At 45.4% G+C, this 18,043-nt stretch overlaps 1 protein-coding gene across 1 annotated transcript; it reads right to left on the minus strand.

Annotated features, from left to right (window-relative positions):
* Positions 1–5,958: 5,958 nt before the first annotated feature.
* On the minus strand, positions 5,959–17,973 carry LOC118091432 (carboxypeptidase A2). Its single transcript, XM_035128430.2, has 7 exons — positions 17,837–17,973; positions 15,228–15,329; positions 14,007–14,117; positions 13,751–13,841; positions 12,045–12,247; positions 9,635–9,719; positions 5,959–6,244 (listed from the first exon to the last, which is right to left on the minus strand). The coding sequence occupies exons 1-7, from the start codon at positions 17,924–17,926 to the stop codon at positions 6,057–6,059; spliced, it is 870 nt and encodes a 289-aa protein (XP_034984321.2). The 5' UTR covers positions 17,927–17,973; the 3' UTR covers positions 5,959–6,056.
* Between the last annotated feature and the right edge of the window lie 70 nt (positions 17,974–18,043).

The raw sequence follows: 18,043 nt of genomic DNA on the forward strand, positions 1-18,043 counted from the left end.
AAGAAGGAGACTCTACCACACTCCGTGGCAGCAAATTCCACTGCCGAACAGCTCTTACTGTCAGGAAGTTCTTCCTAATGTTTAGGTGGAATCGTCTTTCTTGTAGTTTGAATCCATTGCTCCGTGTCCGCTTCTCTGGAGCAGCAGAAAACAACCTTTCTCCCTCCTCCATATGACATCCTTTTATATATTTGAACATGGCTATCATATCACCCCTTAACCTTCTCTTCTCCAGGCTAAACATACCCAGCTCCCTAAGCTGTTCCTCATAAGGCATCGTTTCCAGGCCTTTGACCATTTTGGTTGCCCTCCTCTGGACACGTTCCAGCTTGTCAGTATCCTTCTTGAACTGTGGTGCCCAGAACTGGACACAGTACTCCAGGTGAGGTCTGACCAGAGCAGAATACAGTGGTACTATTACTTCCCTTGATCTAGATGCTATACTCCTATTGATGCAGCCCAGAATTGCATTGGCTTTTTTAAGTATTTACCATCTCCAAGGAATGGCCAGGCTACCCAGAAAAGGCAATCAGATAATAATAAGGCTTTATCAGTTATCCTAGGGACCCAGGTGGCGCTGTGGTTAAACCACTGAGCCTAGGGCTTGCTGATCAGAAGGTCGGCGGTTCGAATCCCTGCGACCGGGTGAGCTCCCGTTGCTTGGTCCCAGCTCCTGCCAACCTAGCAGTTTGAAAGCGCGTCAAAATGCAAGTAGATAAATAGGAACCGCTACAGCGGGAAGGTAAACGGCGTTTCCGTGTGCTGCTCTGGTTTGCCAGAAGCGGCTTTGTCATGCTGGCCACATGACCTGGAAGATATACGCCGGCTCCCTTGGCCAATAATGCGAGATGAGCGCACAACCCCAGAGTCGGTCACGACTGGACCTAATGGTCAGGGGTCCCTTTACCTTTTTATCAGTTATCCTGGCAGACAGAAGAGAAGCAACATACACAAATTTCTGCTGGGGACCACCTCTTTCTGTGATGTGTGCATGATGTTTTGGGGGGTGGTCTTGAGCTACAGGAGAGGCAATTTCAAAAGCCTATGTAAGATTTTGCACACCAATGTTCTGGGTTCCTCTCCTCCCTCCCTGCGTGGGGTGAGCGGGGGACCCTGTTGCAACAGTTTAATAAAGATCATGCTTACTAGCTGCTTTGCTTCTCAATACTCTCTGGTTGGCCTCTGTTATTTTCTCCTGTTGATAGAGAACCTACGTAAGGACTCTATACGGGCTCTTGCATACCCCATAAGGGGAAAAGGAGCAGGTTGTTGTTTTTTCTTATAACAGGTTGGCATCTTATTTACTTATTTGGAGTTTTTATGCACTGCTCTTTTCGTGTACCAAAAAACAGCAGCAAAGGGGTTTCTGTAAAACAGACGCCAATCACAATGAAATGGACAAAAGGTGCTATTCAAACCAGGACTTGCCAGCCTGGTGCTGCCCACTTTCTTTTGGACTTCAGTTCCGCTGACAGCTAGGGTTGCCAAGTTCAGACCCTCCAAGTGCCCCTATTTCCCAGGGACAGTTCCCGAATTTACAGAAGCCGTTTTTGATTTGATGCCGGAATGTCCCGCTTTTCCTTAGGACGCCCCTGTTTTTATTGGAGAAATGCTGGAGGGGATGGAGTTCATATACCCCAGCCCTCTGTTTTATTGTGTTTTTATACATGTTGGACACTGCTAGGAGGGCTGGGGCAAACCAGTCAGATGGGTGAGGTATAAATAATAGACATAGAAATATTATTTGCATTTCTCTCCACTGTGGGATATAGACAAAGAATCATAAGTTGGAAGGGACCAATAATAATAATAATAATAATAATAATAATAATAATAATAATAATAATAATACATTATTACTATTAAGATTACCATATTATATTTATTTTATAGTTATAATAAAAAATAATAGTTATTATCATATCATATATCATTGGGACGCGGGTGGTGTTGTGGTCTAAACCACAGAGCCTAGAGCTTGCCGATCAGAAGGTCGGTGGTTCGAATCCCTCCGATGGGGTGAGCTCCCGTTGTTCGGTCCCAGCTCCTGCCCACCTAGCAGTTCGAAAGCACGTCAAAGTGCAAGTAGATAAATAGGTACCGCTCCGGCAGACAGACGCCGGCTCCCTTGGCCTATAGAGCGAGATGAGCATGCAACCCCAGAGTCGCCCACGACTGGACCTAACGGTCAGGGGTACCTTTACCTCTTTATCATATCATATCATAATTATTATATTGTAATATAATATAATATGATATTATAAAATTACATATAATATGTTGCTGTTGTTGAATAGGACGTACTTATTTTCATTACATAAATGTTGGTTGGGTATATTCCATCATCTTCATAAGCCAGTCCTTCTTTCATTGGGATTTTAATAGTCTCTCGGGTCAAAGTGAATATGACATTTTTTCCTGTTCCAGTGAGTAACTTGGCAGCTGTTGCAACCAGGGAAGGTCACAGAGAGATTAGCCACTAACACTATTTTTGCCACTGTGCCAGAAGAAATGTTAACCTTCGGGATTAGATCATATATACCACCTTGGACTCCTTTGAGAAAAAGTTAGAAAAATACAAATAAATGTCCTGGTTCTTGGGAATTTGAGTAGCCTGCCTTGGACCCTCTCTTAAAGACAATCATTTTGCAGTTGACACTTTTCCCGGCACTGTATCTCCGTCCTAGAAAAAGCTACAGCTTTTTAATGTTGACGATCCAAGTTGCTAGTCCACAAGGATCTGAGGCTCACCAGAAGGCTGTGGTGTGTGGCCAACCTTCAGTCTTGGTTGTCAGGTACCCCTGTATGAGCTTATAGCTGTAATAAATTTGATCTGATCAGGTACCCCAGGGGACCACGGACTCCGTACGCTGATACAGAGGCCTGCAGAGCTCAGAGCCAGGATGAACGGCAGCCCCCCATGCTCTAGAGACAAAGGTGATTGCAACCCTTTGCCACAAGCCTGTGTGGTGAACGCGCAAAAGCTGGAGCACAAGAGTTTCCAGAGTTCAGCCCCATTCCATGGAATCGATTGCCTTCCTGCCTTGTTTGCATGCTTCCTAATGTGGATTCTGGCTAGTCGCTCCTGGAAGCAGAGTCATGCACAAGAAGTGAACTTTTGGTCCGCCCAGCGGTGAGGGATTTGTGGCCTTCTCGAGGCTCCTGGACTACAATTCCCATAATCCTGCAACATCTGTATTAGCCCTGCCATGAGGCAGAGTGACAGACTCCTTTAGGGGGCAGAGACTAGCAGCTTGGGTTGCCACCTGTCTGGCATAATACAGTGGTATCTTGGTTCCCGAACGGCTTGGCTCCCAAACAAATCGGCTCCTGAACGCCGCAAACCCGGAAGTGAGTGTGCCGGTTTGTGAATGTTTTTCGGAAGCCAAAAAGTCCAGCGTGGCTTCTGCAGCTTCCGATTGAGTGAAGGAAGTTCCTGCAGCCAATTGGAAGCTGCACCTTGGTTTTCGAACGGTTTCGGGAGTCGAACGGACTCCCGGAACGGATTAAGTTTGAGAACCAAGGTACCACTGTACAGGGTTGTCCCTTATTTGAGTGTAAAATGCTGTGACCTGTATTGATGCAATACAGGACGCAGTTCGTCCCGTATCTCCCCTATTCCCCCCCCCTCTCTAGTGCCAGATTAAACTCTATGGAGCCCCCTAGGCAGTCGAAATAGGGGGGGCACCCCTCTCAAATTTTCTCCTAATACTTTTACCAACCAACCATTTTAATACACCAATTTTATTACACAAAACACTGGACTAAGAAAGCTTGGTTGTCATGTTCTTTCAAGATCAAATCAATATTAAATCAATATTGTTTTGATCCGTTGTAGCGGGGCCCCTAAAAGGCATGGGGCTCAATACGCCGGTGCCTACTCTGACTTTTTGGTAATCGGGAAAACTCCTCTCTCTCTTTCTCTACCCCCCTCAATTCTTTCCTTTTTCTCTCCTCGCTGCCTCTTTTCATCCTGCTCTGAAGGAGCAGCAAAGCAGGGCAAGGCTTTTGTGTCAGTGCAGCCCAGAAGCCCCTATTCTGAATATTGTTAGCTGCATGATATTTGGGAGTGGGGGGAGAGAGAAGCAGCTCCCCACAAGGGGTCCCACATCTTTGCACTGGACCAAAAGCTTCAGACACTGGAGCAGGCATAGGCAAACTCGGCCCTCCATATTTTTTTGGGACTACAACTCCCATCATCCCTGACCACTGGTCCTGTTAGCTACGGATGATGGGAGTTGTAGTCCCAAAAAATATGGAAGGCCGAGTTTGCCTATGCCAGCACTGGATGAATGTGAGACACCTCAAAATTTACACTGCTTTTGAAAGGTAAGATAGAAGACCCTAAAATCTGGCATGGCTCCATGCTTTGTGGGGCCCTGGGAACAAATTGTGGAGCAATGGTTTGTTTTCTGTGTGTTCTTCTGCTTTGAGTGCATTATAATTCTATTTGTTGCTTTATTATTAAATATGCCGTGTCCTTCAGTAATAAACAGTGAAAGAGTGGGGGTGGAGAGAGTGTGTGCTTAGTTTATTTTTCGGTTCCTATTTTGCTCGTGTTGTTAATATTGTTTTATAGATTATAAACGGACTGATTTGTGAATCATATAATAGGACTTTTGCTATAATTGTGAACTTTAGCTTATTTTTTAGTTGTTGTTTCGCCAACAATGTTTTACAGATTGTAATTGTTGATTTGTTGATGATTTGTTAATTATTCTCTACGCTGCATTTGTGATGATCCATTATGTTCTATCGTGTTGTTGTTGTTGTTGTTGTTGTTATTTATTGTTTGCAAGCCGCTTTGAGATTCAGTTGAACGAAAAGCAGCATAGAAATATAATAACCAATCAAATCAAATCTTGAATTCGAGTCCAAATGCAGTGCCCCTAATATTGCATTCACTGCATTAATTTACAATTCCCTTAACAGCTGGGGTCCAGGGTACTTTTGGAAATGTCTGCTTCCTTATATCCCTGAGGACTTTGCGGTGGGGGGTGGTCATTGTTAAAGGTCCTCCCCCACAGCACAGACGCCATGCATTCAGTACTGGGCGCCCAGTTCTGTGGAACTCCCTCCCACATGAGATCAGTCAGGAAACCCCACTCCCTGTTGAACCTGCAATTCTCGATTCTTTTTCTTTCAACGGGCATTTTAAAAAGTTTTCTGATTTTGTGATTAACTATTTTATTTCTATCTATCGTAATGTTACTGTACCTTGCTTGGAAACTGCGACTGTGTACACACCTATCGTTTGTTAAGAGGACTGGGAACTGTACTTTGAAGGGCTAAACAGGGTTCTAGGTGGGCGGAGGAGTGCTTTAAATGCATGGTGTGTTTGTCAGGCTGTTGAGCCGTATTATTCACTTATTTATTCTCATTTATATCCCATCCTTTCTCCCAAAGGAGCCCAAGGCAATGATAAACGGCTGAAAGAAATATAATTCGCATCCAGTCTTATTTTGGGGCAGCAATTCTGTGTAAAACATCTCCTATTGAAATGATCTGGAAAACTTGAAAGTTTCCTTGCTATATTTTATGGCATCTCAAGTCAGTCCCATAAAAAAAAAAATATCGCCCAACTGTTATGTATTCAGTGGTCTGTGTTTGCCTGAGCTTGAGTCTGGGCTAAAGATTCTGAGCTCCTGTGTTCTGATTCGATACATGATACCCAATCACAGAACAGTTCAGGAATTGGGCCTCTGCCATTGGCCCTTAAACTCTGAGTCATGATTCGCAGCTTGGAAGTTTAGACAGCCAATCACGTTGGGAGTGGGAGTGGCCCAGGCCTTCAGAAATATATATAAGCAGTTGCTTTGCCCCTGTTGTCCAGTTCTGTTAATTTGATAAAGGTTATTGCTGTCATCACTGCGCCTTGCCTTGTGACAACCCACCTACACTTCACCAACCATGGCTTTTGGCTTCCCCGCTGCATCCTTTCCTTATGAGACAACACAACTCTTTTGGGTGTTTTTGAAGACATCTTTATTCATCTTTAAACGGAAGCATGTGGCTGATTTCTCTCCCTGTCCCTCTAGGCTCCAAAATCCCTCCTCTCAGTATGGATGGTCCCTCACATGCTCCATGATGGTCTTCAGAGCCAGCCAGGTCTCTTGCGCTGTCGGGATGATCTGGCTGGCGGGCAAGAGGAATCCGTACCGGCCGGTGTCTCTGAGTTCGAGACCAAAGGAGTATTTGATGCCTTGGTCGTAAGTCCAGTCGATGCTGCCTCCACTGGCTTGATCTGGGAGGAAGGAAAATGCTCAGGATGGAACTCTGGTTCTGCACACATTATATGCATTGAAAGCACATTTTGCCCTCTAGATTTTCTGGGTATTGTAGTTTGCTAAGGTTGCTGGGAATTATAACTATTTGAGGAGTAAACTACAGCACCCAGAATTCTTTGAGAAGGCAGAGGGCCTTCTCAGTAGTGGCGCCTACCCTGTGGAACGCCCTCCCACCAGATGTCAAGGAAATAAACAACTATCTGACTTTTAGAAGACATCTGAAGGCAGCCCTGTTTGGGGAAGGTTTTTAATGTTTGATGTTTTATTGTGATTTTAATATTCTGTTGGAAGCCACCTAGAGTGGCTGGGGTAAAGGTAAAGGTAAAGGGGCACCTGACCATCAGGTCCAGTCGTGTCCGACTCTGGGGTTGCGGTGCTCATCTCGCTCTATAGGCCGAGGGAGCCAGCGTTTGTCTGCAGACAGCTTCCGGGTCATGTGGCCAGCAGGACAAAGTTGCTTCTGGTGAACCAGAGCAGCACACGGAAACGCTGTTTACCTTCCCACCGGAGCGGTCCCTATTTATCTACTTGCACTCTGATGTGCTTTCGAACTGCTAGGTGGGCAGGAGCTGGGACCAAGCAATGGGAGCTCACCCCATTGCAGGGATTCGAACCGCCGACCTGATCAGCAAGCCCTAGACTCTGTGGTTTAACCTACAGTGTCACCTGGGTCCCAGAGTGGCTGGGGAGGACCAGCCAGATGGGTGGGGTATAAGTAATAAATTATTATTAGTAGTAGTAGTAGTTCAATTTATACACCGCATTCTATCAAAAGATCTCAGGGCGGTGTACAACATTAGAAACACATTGCAAAACATCAGTGATAAAAACATATAAAAACACAGACAAAAGCATACTGACAGACAGCCGAATAGTAAATTAGTAGATTATTTAATAGCCATAAAATAAAGGCAAAGGACCCCTGACAGTTAAGTCCAGTAGTGGACAACTCTGGGGTTGCGGCGCTCATCTCGCTTTACTAGCCCAAGGGAGTCGACATTTGTCCGCAGACAGTTTTTCCGGGTCATGTGGCCAGCATGACTAAGCCACTTCTAGCGAAACTAGAGCAGTGCATCTAAATGCCATTTACCTTCCCGCCGGAGTGGTACCTATTTACCTACTTGCGCTTTGACGTGCTTTCGAATTGCTAGGTTGGCAGGAGCTGGGACCGAGCAACAGGAGCTCACCCCGTCACGGGGATTCGAACCGCCAACCTTCCGATCGGCAAGCCCTAGGCTCAGTGGTTTAGACCACAGCGCCACCCGCGTCCCTTTTAAGAGCCATAGGCCTGGGTAAAGAGGAATGGTTTTGCCTGGCGTCTAAAGACATGTAATGATGGTCCCAGGTAAGCCTATCTGGGAAGAGCATTCCACAATTGGGGAGCCACCACGCAAAAGGCCCCGTTCTCGTGTGGCCTCCTCTGAAATTCTCTGGGAGGGGGAGCATGGAAGATGTTCCCCCTCCCAGATGGCAAATGCACAGTCTGGGTCAGTTCATATGAGGCGATCCTTAAGGTATCAAGATCCTGGGGCTTTATAGGTCAACACCAGCACTTTCAAATAATGTGCTTCAAAAGTGCTTTAAACACAGAGTGCCTACTGAGCCTAAACCAGCTTTATGGGTTGTAACCAGCTGAAGTTTTCGCGTTCAACTTTTTAAAAAAAATGTATGAAAAATAATGGTATTAAATATAATGGTATTAAATATAATTAATGGTATTAAATTTAATGGTATTAAATATAATTAAATTTACCTTGTCAATTTCTGATAATTTACAAGGGATAAATTCCAATGACATCATTGTTGGGGAAGGGTAATATTTGTCGTTTTTAAAATAATATTTTTATTACGTTTTCAACTTTTACAAATTCTTTTAAAATACAATCAGAACAAATCTCTCATGTTCTTTCATTCCCTTATAAAGTTGCTACGTTACTTATCTTTTATCCATTATAGACGTGAACTCTAAATGATCAAACTACAAATTCTCAACTGTTGCTATACTTCAAAATCCTGCATACATTTTAACATAACCGTAAGGTGTTTTCTTTTTTCCAAATACAGTCATACCTCGGTTTAAGTATGCTTCGGTTTGAGTACTTTCAGTTTAAGTACTCAAGAAGGATCCTGACAAGCTGGAACGTGTCCAGAAGAGGGCAACCAAAATGGTCAAAGGCCTGGAAACGATGCCTTATGAGGAACGGCTTAGGGAGCTGGGTATGTTTAGCCTGGAGAAGAGAAGGTTAAGGGGTGATATGATAGCCATGTTCAAATATATAAAAGGATGTCATATAGAGGAGGGTGAAAGGTTGTTTTCTGCTGCTCCAGAGAAGCGGACACGGAGCAATGGATTCAAACTACAAGAAAGAAGATTCCACCTAAACATTAGGAAGAACTTCCTGACAGTAAGAGCTGTTCGACAGTGGAATTTGCTGCCAAGAAGTGTGGTGGAGTCTCCTTCTTTGGAGGTCTTTAAGCAGAGGCTTGACAGACATATGTCAAGAATGCTTTGATGGTGTTTCCTGCTTGGCAGGGGGTTGGACTGGATAGCCCTTGTGGTCTCTTCTAACTCTATGATTCTATGATTCTAAGTACTCCGCGGACCCGTCTGCAACGGATTAATCCACTTTCCATTACTTTCAGTGGGAAAGTTTGCTTCAGGTTAAGTACAGACTTCCGGAAACCAATTGTGTACTTAAACCGAGGTACCACTGTATTCCACAAAGTATTTTAATTTTTTTTTATATAAATAATTTTTATTAGATTTTCCAATTAAACAACATCAAATCACATTGAAATTATTCCCAATTACACTTTATATTACAAATCCAAATTAATTATACAATTCCTATTAAAATAAACATTCCAATTATGCCTAATTATACTGAATTTTTCATACTCCCCATGCCTCAGATTCCAGAGCTTCCTACTAATCACTACTGCCATTTGCTTTTAATAGTTTCTTCCTTGTTATTCAGCCTCTGATGTAAACCTTCACATATTGTCCCAAAATAATACAGTCATTTCCTAACAGTCTTTGTTGACATCCTTCAATCTTCTCCAAGCCTCTGAGTTGACAAAGTATTTAATATTTGTCGTGTTAAGATGTCAAATAACATTGCTGAGCATGTAAGCAGAGTATTGTGCGACCGAAAAACTGAAATATTTATCTGTTCTGGTAACGAAACGACAAAAAGCAATTTAGGTGGGTGTGCCCTCTGTGGCTCCACCCTCTTTTGCCTCTGGTCCCTCCCACTACCAAACGGTGGCCCTCGAGCTGAAAAGCCGCCCCCATCGTGAGCTGAGGAAGACCTCTGATGACCACAATATCAGGCATATATACTCACAGATAATGTTGCAAATGGGGCCAACTTTATATACGGTGCCGTAGAGAGAAGCAAGCGCATCGGCAGCCTTTTTTCCTAGCGTATCCTAGAAGGAAACCAATAGTCAATCGAGGGAAATCACAAAACAACCTTTGGATCCCTGGAGCGTCTCCTACCAAAGGATGGAGAAAACAAAGCTAGAGGTGTGATTGGTTGGATTTATTCTATTCATCGCTTGATGGTAAAACAACAACAACAACAACAACAACAACAACAACCTCGCAGCAGTTTGCCAAAGATAAAAACAGGAAAATCGAGAAAGATTTACAGCTCTTCTTTAAAACATACAAAAGTAAGAAAAAATGGGTAAAGCTTGTAATTCATTTAGAAGACCACTGTAAGCAGATGAAAACATTAGCAGGGTTTTAATCTCACTTGTAATAAGGGTCTGACTGCTTCTGTTTCAGTGTATCTGAAGAAGCGTGCATGCACACGAAAGCTCATACCAAAATAAAAACTTAGTTGGTCTTTAAGGTGCTACTGAAGGAATGTTTAATAGATTATTTTATTTCATTTTTCTGTTGGAAGCCGCCCAGAGTGGCTGGGGAAACCCAGCCAGATGGGCGGGGTATAAATAATAAATTATTATTATTATTATTATTATTATTATTATTATTATTATTATTATTATATGGGGGAATGATTGGGGGAATGATCCCAGTGCTTCTGCTAGCTAAACAGCTAGCAGGGCAGTCCTAGCTAAAAAACTGATCAAATGAAGAAGGAAGTCAAAAAAGAGGGAGAGGTGCTGCGTGACTCGTCCTTTTGCTACCTGGACAGGTTAGGTCACACCCAGTGGCAGGAGCAGGGCAGCCTGTACGGAGTCTGCATGTGCGGCATCCCGTACGGAGTGCACATGCGTGGCAGCCTGTACGGTCGCCCGTATGGACGCCGAGAGAGAGAGGCAGCCGGTACGGACTGCGGGCGGGCTTCGGCTGCTCTACAGCTGGGGGAGGCAGGGGCCATCTTGTCACCCCCCCCCTGAGTGGCACCTGGGGCGGATCGCCCCCTCCGCCCCCCACTTCGTATGCCCCAGGTCATGCCCACCTTCTATCACATGCAAAAGGAAGGATGCTCCAGCCAGGAGGAACAGGAAGTTTCGACTGGCTGGACCAAACATTCCCTCGCATGTCTTCTCTAGCATTACAAGGAATGTTGTACTTGACTGCCTCTCATGGATCATGTCCCACATTCCCGACCTGTGATTCGCAGCAATGGGCATCCAGGGGCACAATTGCCTCCACCAGCGGAAGCACAACACTGCTGTTATGAGAATTTTAAGGTCTAAGATATAAAATAAATGTTCATAAATGCACCAGGCAAACAAATAAATACATAAATTATAAACCACATGCCTAAAACAGTACAGGAAAACCCACCTAAAGCCATTTTGACTATTTCAGTGACCTCAAATATTCCTCTGCAGTTTGGATGGAAATGGGAATAGCCGCCCCATTGTCTCTGTGCTCACGAATCCTGCCTTAAGGGCACATGTGGGTGGGCCTGTGAACTGGACTCAGGAGTCAAGTATTTATCATCACAAAAGTATGGCCAGGCTCTCCAGCTAAACCCATCAACAGGAATCCTACCGGACAAGATTCTGCTGTAGACCGCCCATTCTGTGATCTACGTATGATGTTGGGTGGTGGTAGTCTTGAGCTACAGGGTGGCAATTTCAAAAGCATATACAGTGGTGCCTCGCAAGACGAATTTAATTCGTTCCGCGAGTCAATTCGTTTTGCGAAAAATTCGTCTTGCGATTCGCGGTTTCCCATAGGAATGCATTGAAATTTCTTCTTTTTTGCCCATAGGAACGCATTAATTAAATTTCAATGCATTCTTATGGGAAACCATCCAAGATGAATTTTTTCGCAAAATGAATTCGTCTTGCGAGTCACCATCAGATCGCAAGACACATTCGTCTTGTGAAAAATTCGTCTTGCAGGGCATTCGTCTTGCGAGGTACCACTGTATAAGGGCTTGCACACCATTGTCCTGGGTTCCTCTCCTCTCTCCCTGCGTGGGGTGAGCAGGGGACCCTGTTGCAAGTTTAATAAAGATCAGGCTTACTACCTGCAATATTCTCTGGTTGACCTCTGTTATTTTCTCTTACTGATAACAGAACCTACATAAGGACTCTATACGGGCTATTGGGTACCCCATAAGGGAAAAGGAGCAGCTGGTAGCGTTATCCTCCGTGATTGTCACATAATTCTTTTTTTTAAAGCCATCCAAGTTGGTGGCTGTCCTGTGGCAGGGAGTTCCACCTCTGTCTCTGGCTGCTAGAGTCATAATTTTTGCCGCTGTCATCGAGCCACCAGCCAGCAGGGGCGTCTGTGCTAGGACAGTCAAGTCCAGGCGGAGGCCTTACCAGTTCTTCGTAATCCTTGATGGCTGTGGTGCAATTGTAGCCGTAGGGGAACATCAGGAGTTGGGAGTAGCTGTGGATGCTGATGAAAGCCTTGAGGTTTCCATGGTTCTTCACGAAATCCACGACGGACCTCACTTCCACCTCAGAGTTGGCGCTGGGGCCGTGGTAGGAGTCGGAGCAGGGGTTGCTGCTGGCTCCAGGTCCTGCCAAGGTGGGAAGCCGAAAGAACAAGGTCAAAACGAAAGTTCACCACAGGGCTGGGATTGCAGCGACAGTCCCAGATTTACAAAAAAAAAAACCTGTCCCGGTTTCTGATTTGTACCCGGAATGTCCCACTTTTCCTTAGGTAAAGGTAAAGGGACCCCTAACATTAGGTCCAGTCGCAGACGACTCTGGGGTTGCGGTGCTCATCTCGCATTATTGCCCAAGGAAGCCGGCGTACAGCTTCCAGGTCACGTGGCCAGCATGACAAAGCCGCTTCTGGCGAACCAGAGCAGCACACGGAAACGCCGTTTACCTTCCCATTGTATTTATTTATCTACTTGCACTTTGATGTGCTTTCGAACTGCTAGGTGGGCAGGAGTTGGGACCGAGCAACGGGAGCTCATCCCATTGCGGGGATTCGAACCACCAACCTTCCGATCGGCAAACCCTAGGCTCTGTGGTTTAGACCACAGCGCCACCCGCGTTCCTTAGGATGTCCCTATTTTCATCGGAGAAATGTTGAAAGGTATGGAGTTATGTGACCTCTGAGCCAAAGAGATAAGTTACTAACTATACAACTTTTGGTGGACATCTGAAGGCAACTGTGTGTGCAGATATGGAAGTTGTTTAATGTTTAATGTTTTATTGTGATTTTATACATGTTGCAAGCCACCCAGAGGGGCAACCCAGTCAGATGAGCGGGGTATAAACAATAAAAATATGGTGATGGTTATGGAATAAGACAGGCATCCCCAAACTGCGGCCCTCCAGATGTTTTGGCCTACAACTCCCATGATCCCTAGCTAACAGGACCAGTGGTCAGGGAAGATGGGAATTGTAGTCCAAAACATCTGGAGGGCCGAAGCTTGGGGATGCCTGGAATAAGACGTCCCTATTTTCATCGGAGAAATGTTGGAGGGTATGGGCTGCACTTAAAGCCTCTCCTTGCTCCCATGACAGCTGCCAATGGCCTAGAGATTAGGGCAGAAAGCGACAATTTTAATATGTTTTATATGTACTGTAAGCCGCCCAGAGTGGCTGGGGAAACCCAGCCAGGTGGGGTCTAAATAATAAAATTGCTATTAGTAGTATTAAGGAGGACTAGAAGCTTGGCACTACTGTGGAAAAGGGCTGGGAGCTAAACTGATGGTCTCATAGAGGATAGATAAGCACAGAATCCCTTGGGAATTTTGAAAGGTATTTGCACGTCAGACAGACACCGTCTTCGTGGTCTATTGAAGACTATTTCAATAAACCTTTTAGGAGATATTTCTTTCTGTTTGTATCGGATTAGAAATTGTTTTTAATCTTTGTATGTGGGATTTGTCCTTATTTGTTTTTATAGAGAGATTTTTGCAGCTATTATTATTAACATTTTATTTTTAAACCGTTGGTGTTTTGCCCTGCGCAATGGCTTCAAGATATTTGATTCATAAATGGAATCAGTTGAAGAAAGCATCACCCCCCGTTTCACGAGCCCAAGATTATTTCATTCCGCCTACCTCCAAAGCCTGCGTCCCAGTTCCTGTTTGGATCAGCCCCCAAACACAAGCTGCCAGGAATCTTGGAGCGGGTCTTCCTCCACATACGATTCTGGAAGTCAGAAAGAAGAATGGCGCCGTTGGGAAAAAACAGGAAGAAACCATCCACAAAATTCACCAGGAGAGCAGTGAGAATGGTGGATAAAGGACGGCAATGGCTGAATTAAGCTTCCCAGTTTGAATGAGAAGAGAGGATGGTAGGTTTTCAAGGACTCACTTTGGCTTGAGAGAAGACATATCCATCCGGATTCGCAACAGGCATCAGAAAAACATCCATCGCGTTTAACAGGGAAGTTATTGACGGATCGTTCCCATAGTCACTGGCAATCTGGAGAGGGCAGAAGAGGTCACAGGGCTATTTTTGTCTCAGCCCGTATATTATTATTATTATGATTATGATTTGTTAAATTTGTATACTGCCCTTCATTCACACAGATCTCAGGGCAGTTCAGAACATAAAAACCACAATAGAAAAACCACAAAATACCTAGTGAAAAATAAGAACAACAAACCAATAATCACCCCCTCCCACAACACATTTAAAAGGACATCAGATGTTGTTCAGCCCAAGGCCTGGGTGAAGAGGAACGTTTTACCCAGCTGCATAAAGATGTATAATGAAGGTGCCAGGTGGACCTCCCTGGGGAGAGCATTCCACAGACGGAGCCACCACAGAAAAGGCCCTGTTTTCATGTTGCTGCCCTCTGTATATCTCATGGGAGGAGGCACACAAAGTAGGGCCTCAGATAATGACCAGTTCTGTCAGTTCATATGGAGAGCGGTGGTCCTGGAGATACTGTGGCCCTGAACCATTTAAGCCTTTATAGTATGTGCACATACTCCTGTTTACTCTGCACGCAGCACACTCTCGCGGCTGGTGTGGGAAGTGACGCAGACACAGTGTTAGCCACAATCCATATTTATCCTGTCTCTATTGTGTTGTATCTAACCCAAGGGATAGCTCAGTCGGTAGAGCATAAGACTCGTAATCTCAGCGTCATGAGTTCGAGTCCCACGGGTGAAGGATTCCGGCATAGCAGGGGGTTGGACTAGATGATCCTTGGGTTCCCTTCCAACTTTGCAATTCTTTCATTCTTAGGAAGTGCTTAGATGCGCTTCCCTCCAAACCAGCTTTGAGAATAGAAAAAACAGTCATGCTGTGTTTTTAGCTGGGAATCCTCTGCACCGACAGATGGCCGGCTTGAGTCAGACCTGAGTTTTGGTGGAACTCCAGGCCAAAAGGGCTGAAGTGGAACCTTCTTCCAGGAAACAGTTCTTCCCCCTTTTATTCTCCAGCAGTATGTTCATGAGCATGGGTCCCACTCATTTTGGCCCTGCTCACCGCTGGCATGCGGCCCTCAGAGGCACGCCTAAGGCTCAATGCAGCCCTTAGGCGAAAAGGGATTAGCCATAGTTCAGTCGGAAAGAACAAGCCAACCTTCTTCGCAGTCCAAAGGGCAGTCGCTTGGGTGACCCATTCTCGAGCGTGGATGCCGGCATCGATCCAGATCGCAGGGCGGCTCCTTCCTCCGGTGCTGAACTATTGAATGGAAAGGGATGTTTAAGGGATGTTTACTTGCTGAATCCGCTCCCTGCCTTTCCACCAAAATGTGTGCCGGGACGGCTAACAAGAGACAAATGCAACCATCGAAACATGGCAGCAGGCTGATTCAATAAGCAAGAACCAGCTAGCTGGGTGGGGGGGAATTGCACCGTTTGTAGTTAGCCAATGATGTAGTAAAAAGGTAAAGGGACCCCTGACCGTTAGGTCCAGTCGTGGACGACTCTGGGGTTGCAGTGCTCATCTCGCTTTATTGGCCAAGGGAGCCGGCGTACAGCTTCCGGGTCATGTGGCCAGCATGACTAAGCCGCTTCTGGCGAACCAGAGCAGCTGCACACGGAAACTCCATTTACCTTCCCGCCGGAGCGGTACCAATGTATCTACTTGCACTGCATGCTTTTGAACTGCTAGGTTGGCAGGAGCAGGGACTGAGCAACGGGAGCTCACCCGGTCGTGGGGATTCGAACTGCCAACCTTCTGATCAACAAACCCTAGGCTCTGTGGTTTAACCCACAGCACCACCCGCATCCCCAATGATGTAGTACAGGCATCCCCAAATTGCGGCCCTCCAGATGTTTTGCTCCAGATGTTTTGGCCCTCCAATATGCCAGCAAGTTTGGAAAACTCAGCAATGGCCAGAGGATTGGAGAAGATCAGTCTACATCCCAATTCCAAAGAAGGGCAGTGCCAATGAATGCTCCAACTACCACACAATTGCGCTCATTTCACACGCTAGCAAGGTTATGCTTAAAATTCTACAAGGCAGGTTTAGGCAGTATGTGGACCGAGAACTCCCAGAAGTGCAAGCTGGATTTCGAAAGGGCAGAGGAACCAGAGACCAAATAGCAAACATGCGCTGGATTATGGAGAAAGCTAGAGAGTTCCAGAAAAACGTCTACTTCTGCTTCATTGACTATGCAAAAGCCTTTGACTGTGTCGACCACAGCAAACTATGGCAAGTTCTTAAAGAAATGGGAGTGCCTGATCACCTCATCTGTCTCCTGAGAAATCTCTATGTGGGACAAGAAGCTACAGTTAGAACTGGATATGGAACAACTGATTGGTTCAAAATTGGGAAAGGAGTACGACAAGGTTGTATATTGTCTCCCTGCTTATTTAACTTATATGCAGAATTCATCATGCGAAAGGCTGGACTAGATGAATCCAAAGCCGGAATTAAGATTGCCGGAAGAAATATCAACAACCTCAGATATGCAGATGACACAACCTTGATGGCAGAAAGTGAGGAGGAATTAAAGAACCTTTTAATGAGGGTGAAAGAGGAGAGCGCAAAATATGGTCTGAAGCTCAACATCAAAAAAACCAAGATCATGGCCACTGGTCCCATCACCTCCTGGCAAATAGAAGGGGAAGAAATGGAGGCAACGAGAGATTTTACTTTCTTGGGCTCCTTGATCACTGCAGATGGTGACAGCAGTCACGAAATTAAAAGACGCCTGCTTCTTGGGAGAAAATCAATGACAAACCTAGACAGCATCTTAAAAAGCAGAGACATCACCTTGCCGACAAAGGTCCGTATAGTTAAAGCTATGGTTTTCCCAGTAGTGATGTATGGAAGTGAGAGCTGGACCATAAAGAAGGCTGATCACCGAAGAATTGATGCTTTTGAATTATGGTGCTGGAGGAGACTCTTGAGAGTCCCATGGACTGCAAGAAGATCAAACCTATCCATTCTTAAGGAAATCAGCCCTGAGTGCTCACTGGAAGGACAGATCCTGAAGTTGTGGCTCCAATACTTTGGCCACCTCATGAGAAGAGAAGACTCCCTGGAAAAGACCCTGATGTTGGGAAAGATTGAGGGCACTAAGAGAAGGAGACGACAGAGGACGAGATGGTTGGACAGTGTTCTTGAAGCTACCAACATGAGTTTGACCAAACTGTGGGAGGCAGTGGAAGACAGGAGTGCCTGGCGTGCTATGGTCCATGGGGTCACGAAGAGTGGGACACGACTAAACGACTAAACAACAACAAAACTGGTACTCTCCTCTTTACAGCATGAGCTGGGGGTGGGGCGAATCTCCCACACCGCTGTTCGACAATAAATCTGGTTATGCCTGATCTTTGGTGTAAGACTCCTTTTTCTCACAGAGAAACTCGAATCTCTCTGGGGAAGATCCCTGGGTCATTTTTGTCCAACTCCCATGTCTGAACTATGGTGGAACCCAGGGAGACAAAATTGTCGGACACGACTAAATGACTAAACAACAACAACAGATGTTTTTGCCTACAATTCCCATGATCCCTAGCTAACAGGATCAGTGGTTGGGGAAGATGGGAATTGTAGTCCAAAACATCTGGAGGGCCGAAGTTTGGGGATGCCTGATGTAGTAGTTAACATGAAATTGACGTGTTTATTTCCTCCTGTCAAAATATCGGAAGATATACAGCAGCCAACCTCAGACCTTGGGAGGCATTATTCGCGCACAGCCCCCCGTGGCGTTTCAATGCGCAGACATGAAGCGTACCTTAAGGACGAAGAGGGGTCGTTTTTCATAAGACTCCCCAATCTGATGTTTGCTCACAAACTGGGGGTATTCTGCTGCAATATCATCCATAGCGCTGTAAATCTAAAATACAACATTGTTGTGTTTTATACCGCCGTTGGAGAGAGGAATGTGTGTGTTTGTGTGTTTGTGTGTGTGTGAGAGAGAGAGAGAGGGGGGGGGGAGAGA

This window comes from Zootoca vivipara, chromosome 10 (genome assembly GCF_963506605.1).
Source record: "Zootoca vivipara chromosome 10, rZooViv1.1, whole genome shotgun sequence".
NCBI lineage: Eukaryota > Metazoa > Chordata > Lepidosauria > Squamata > Lacertidae > Zootoca > Zootoca vivipara.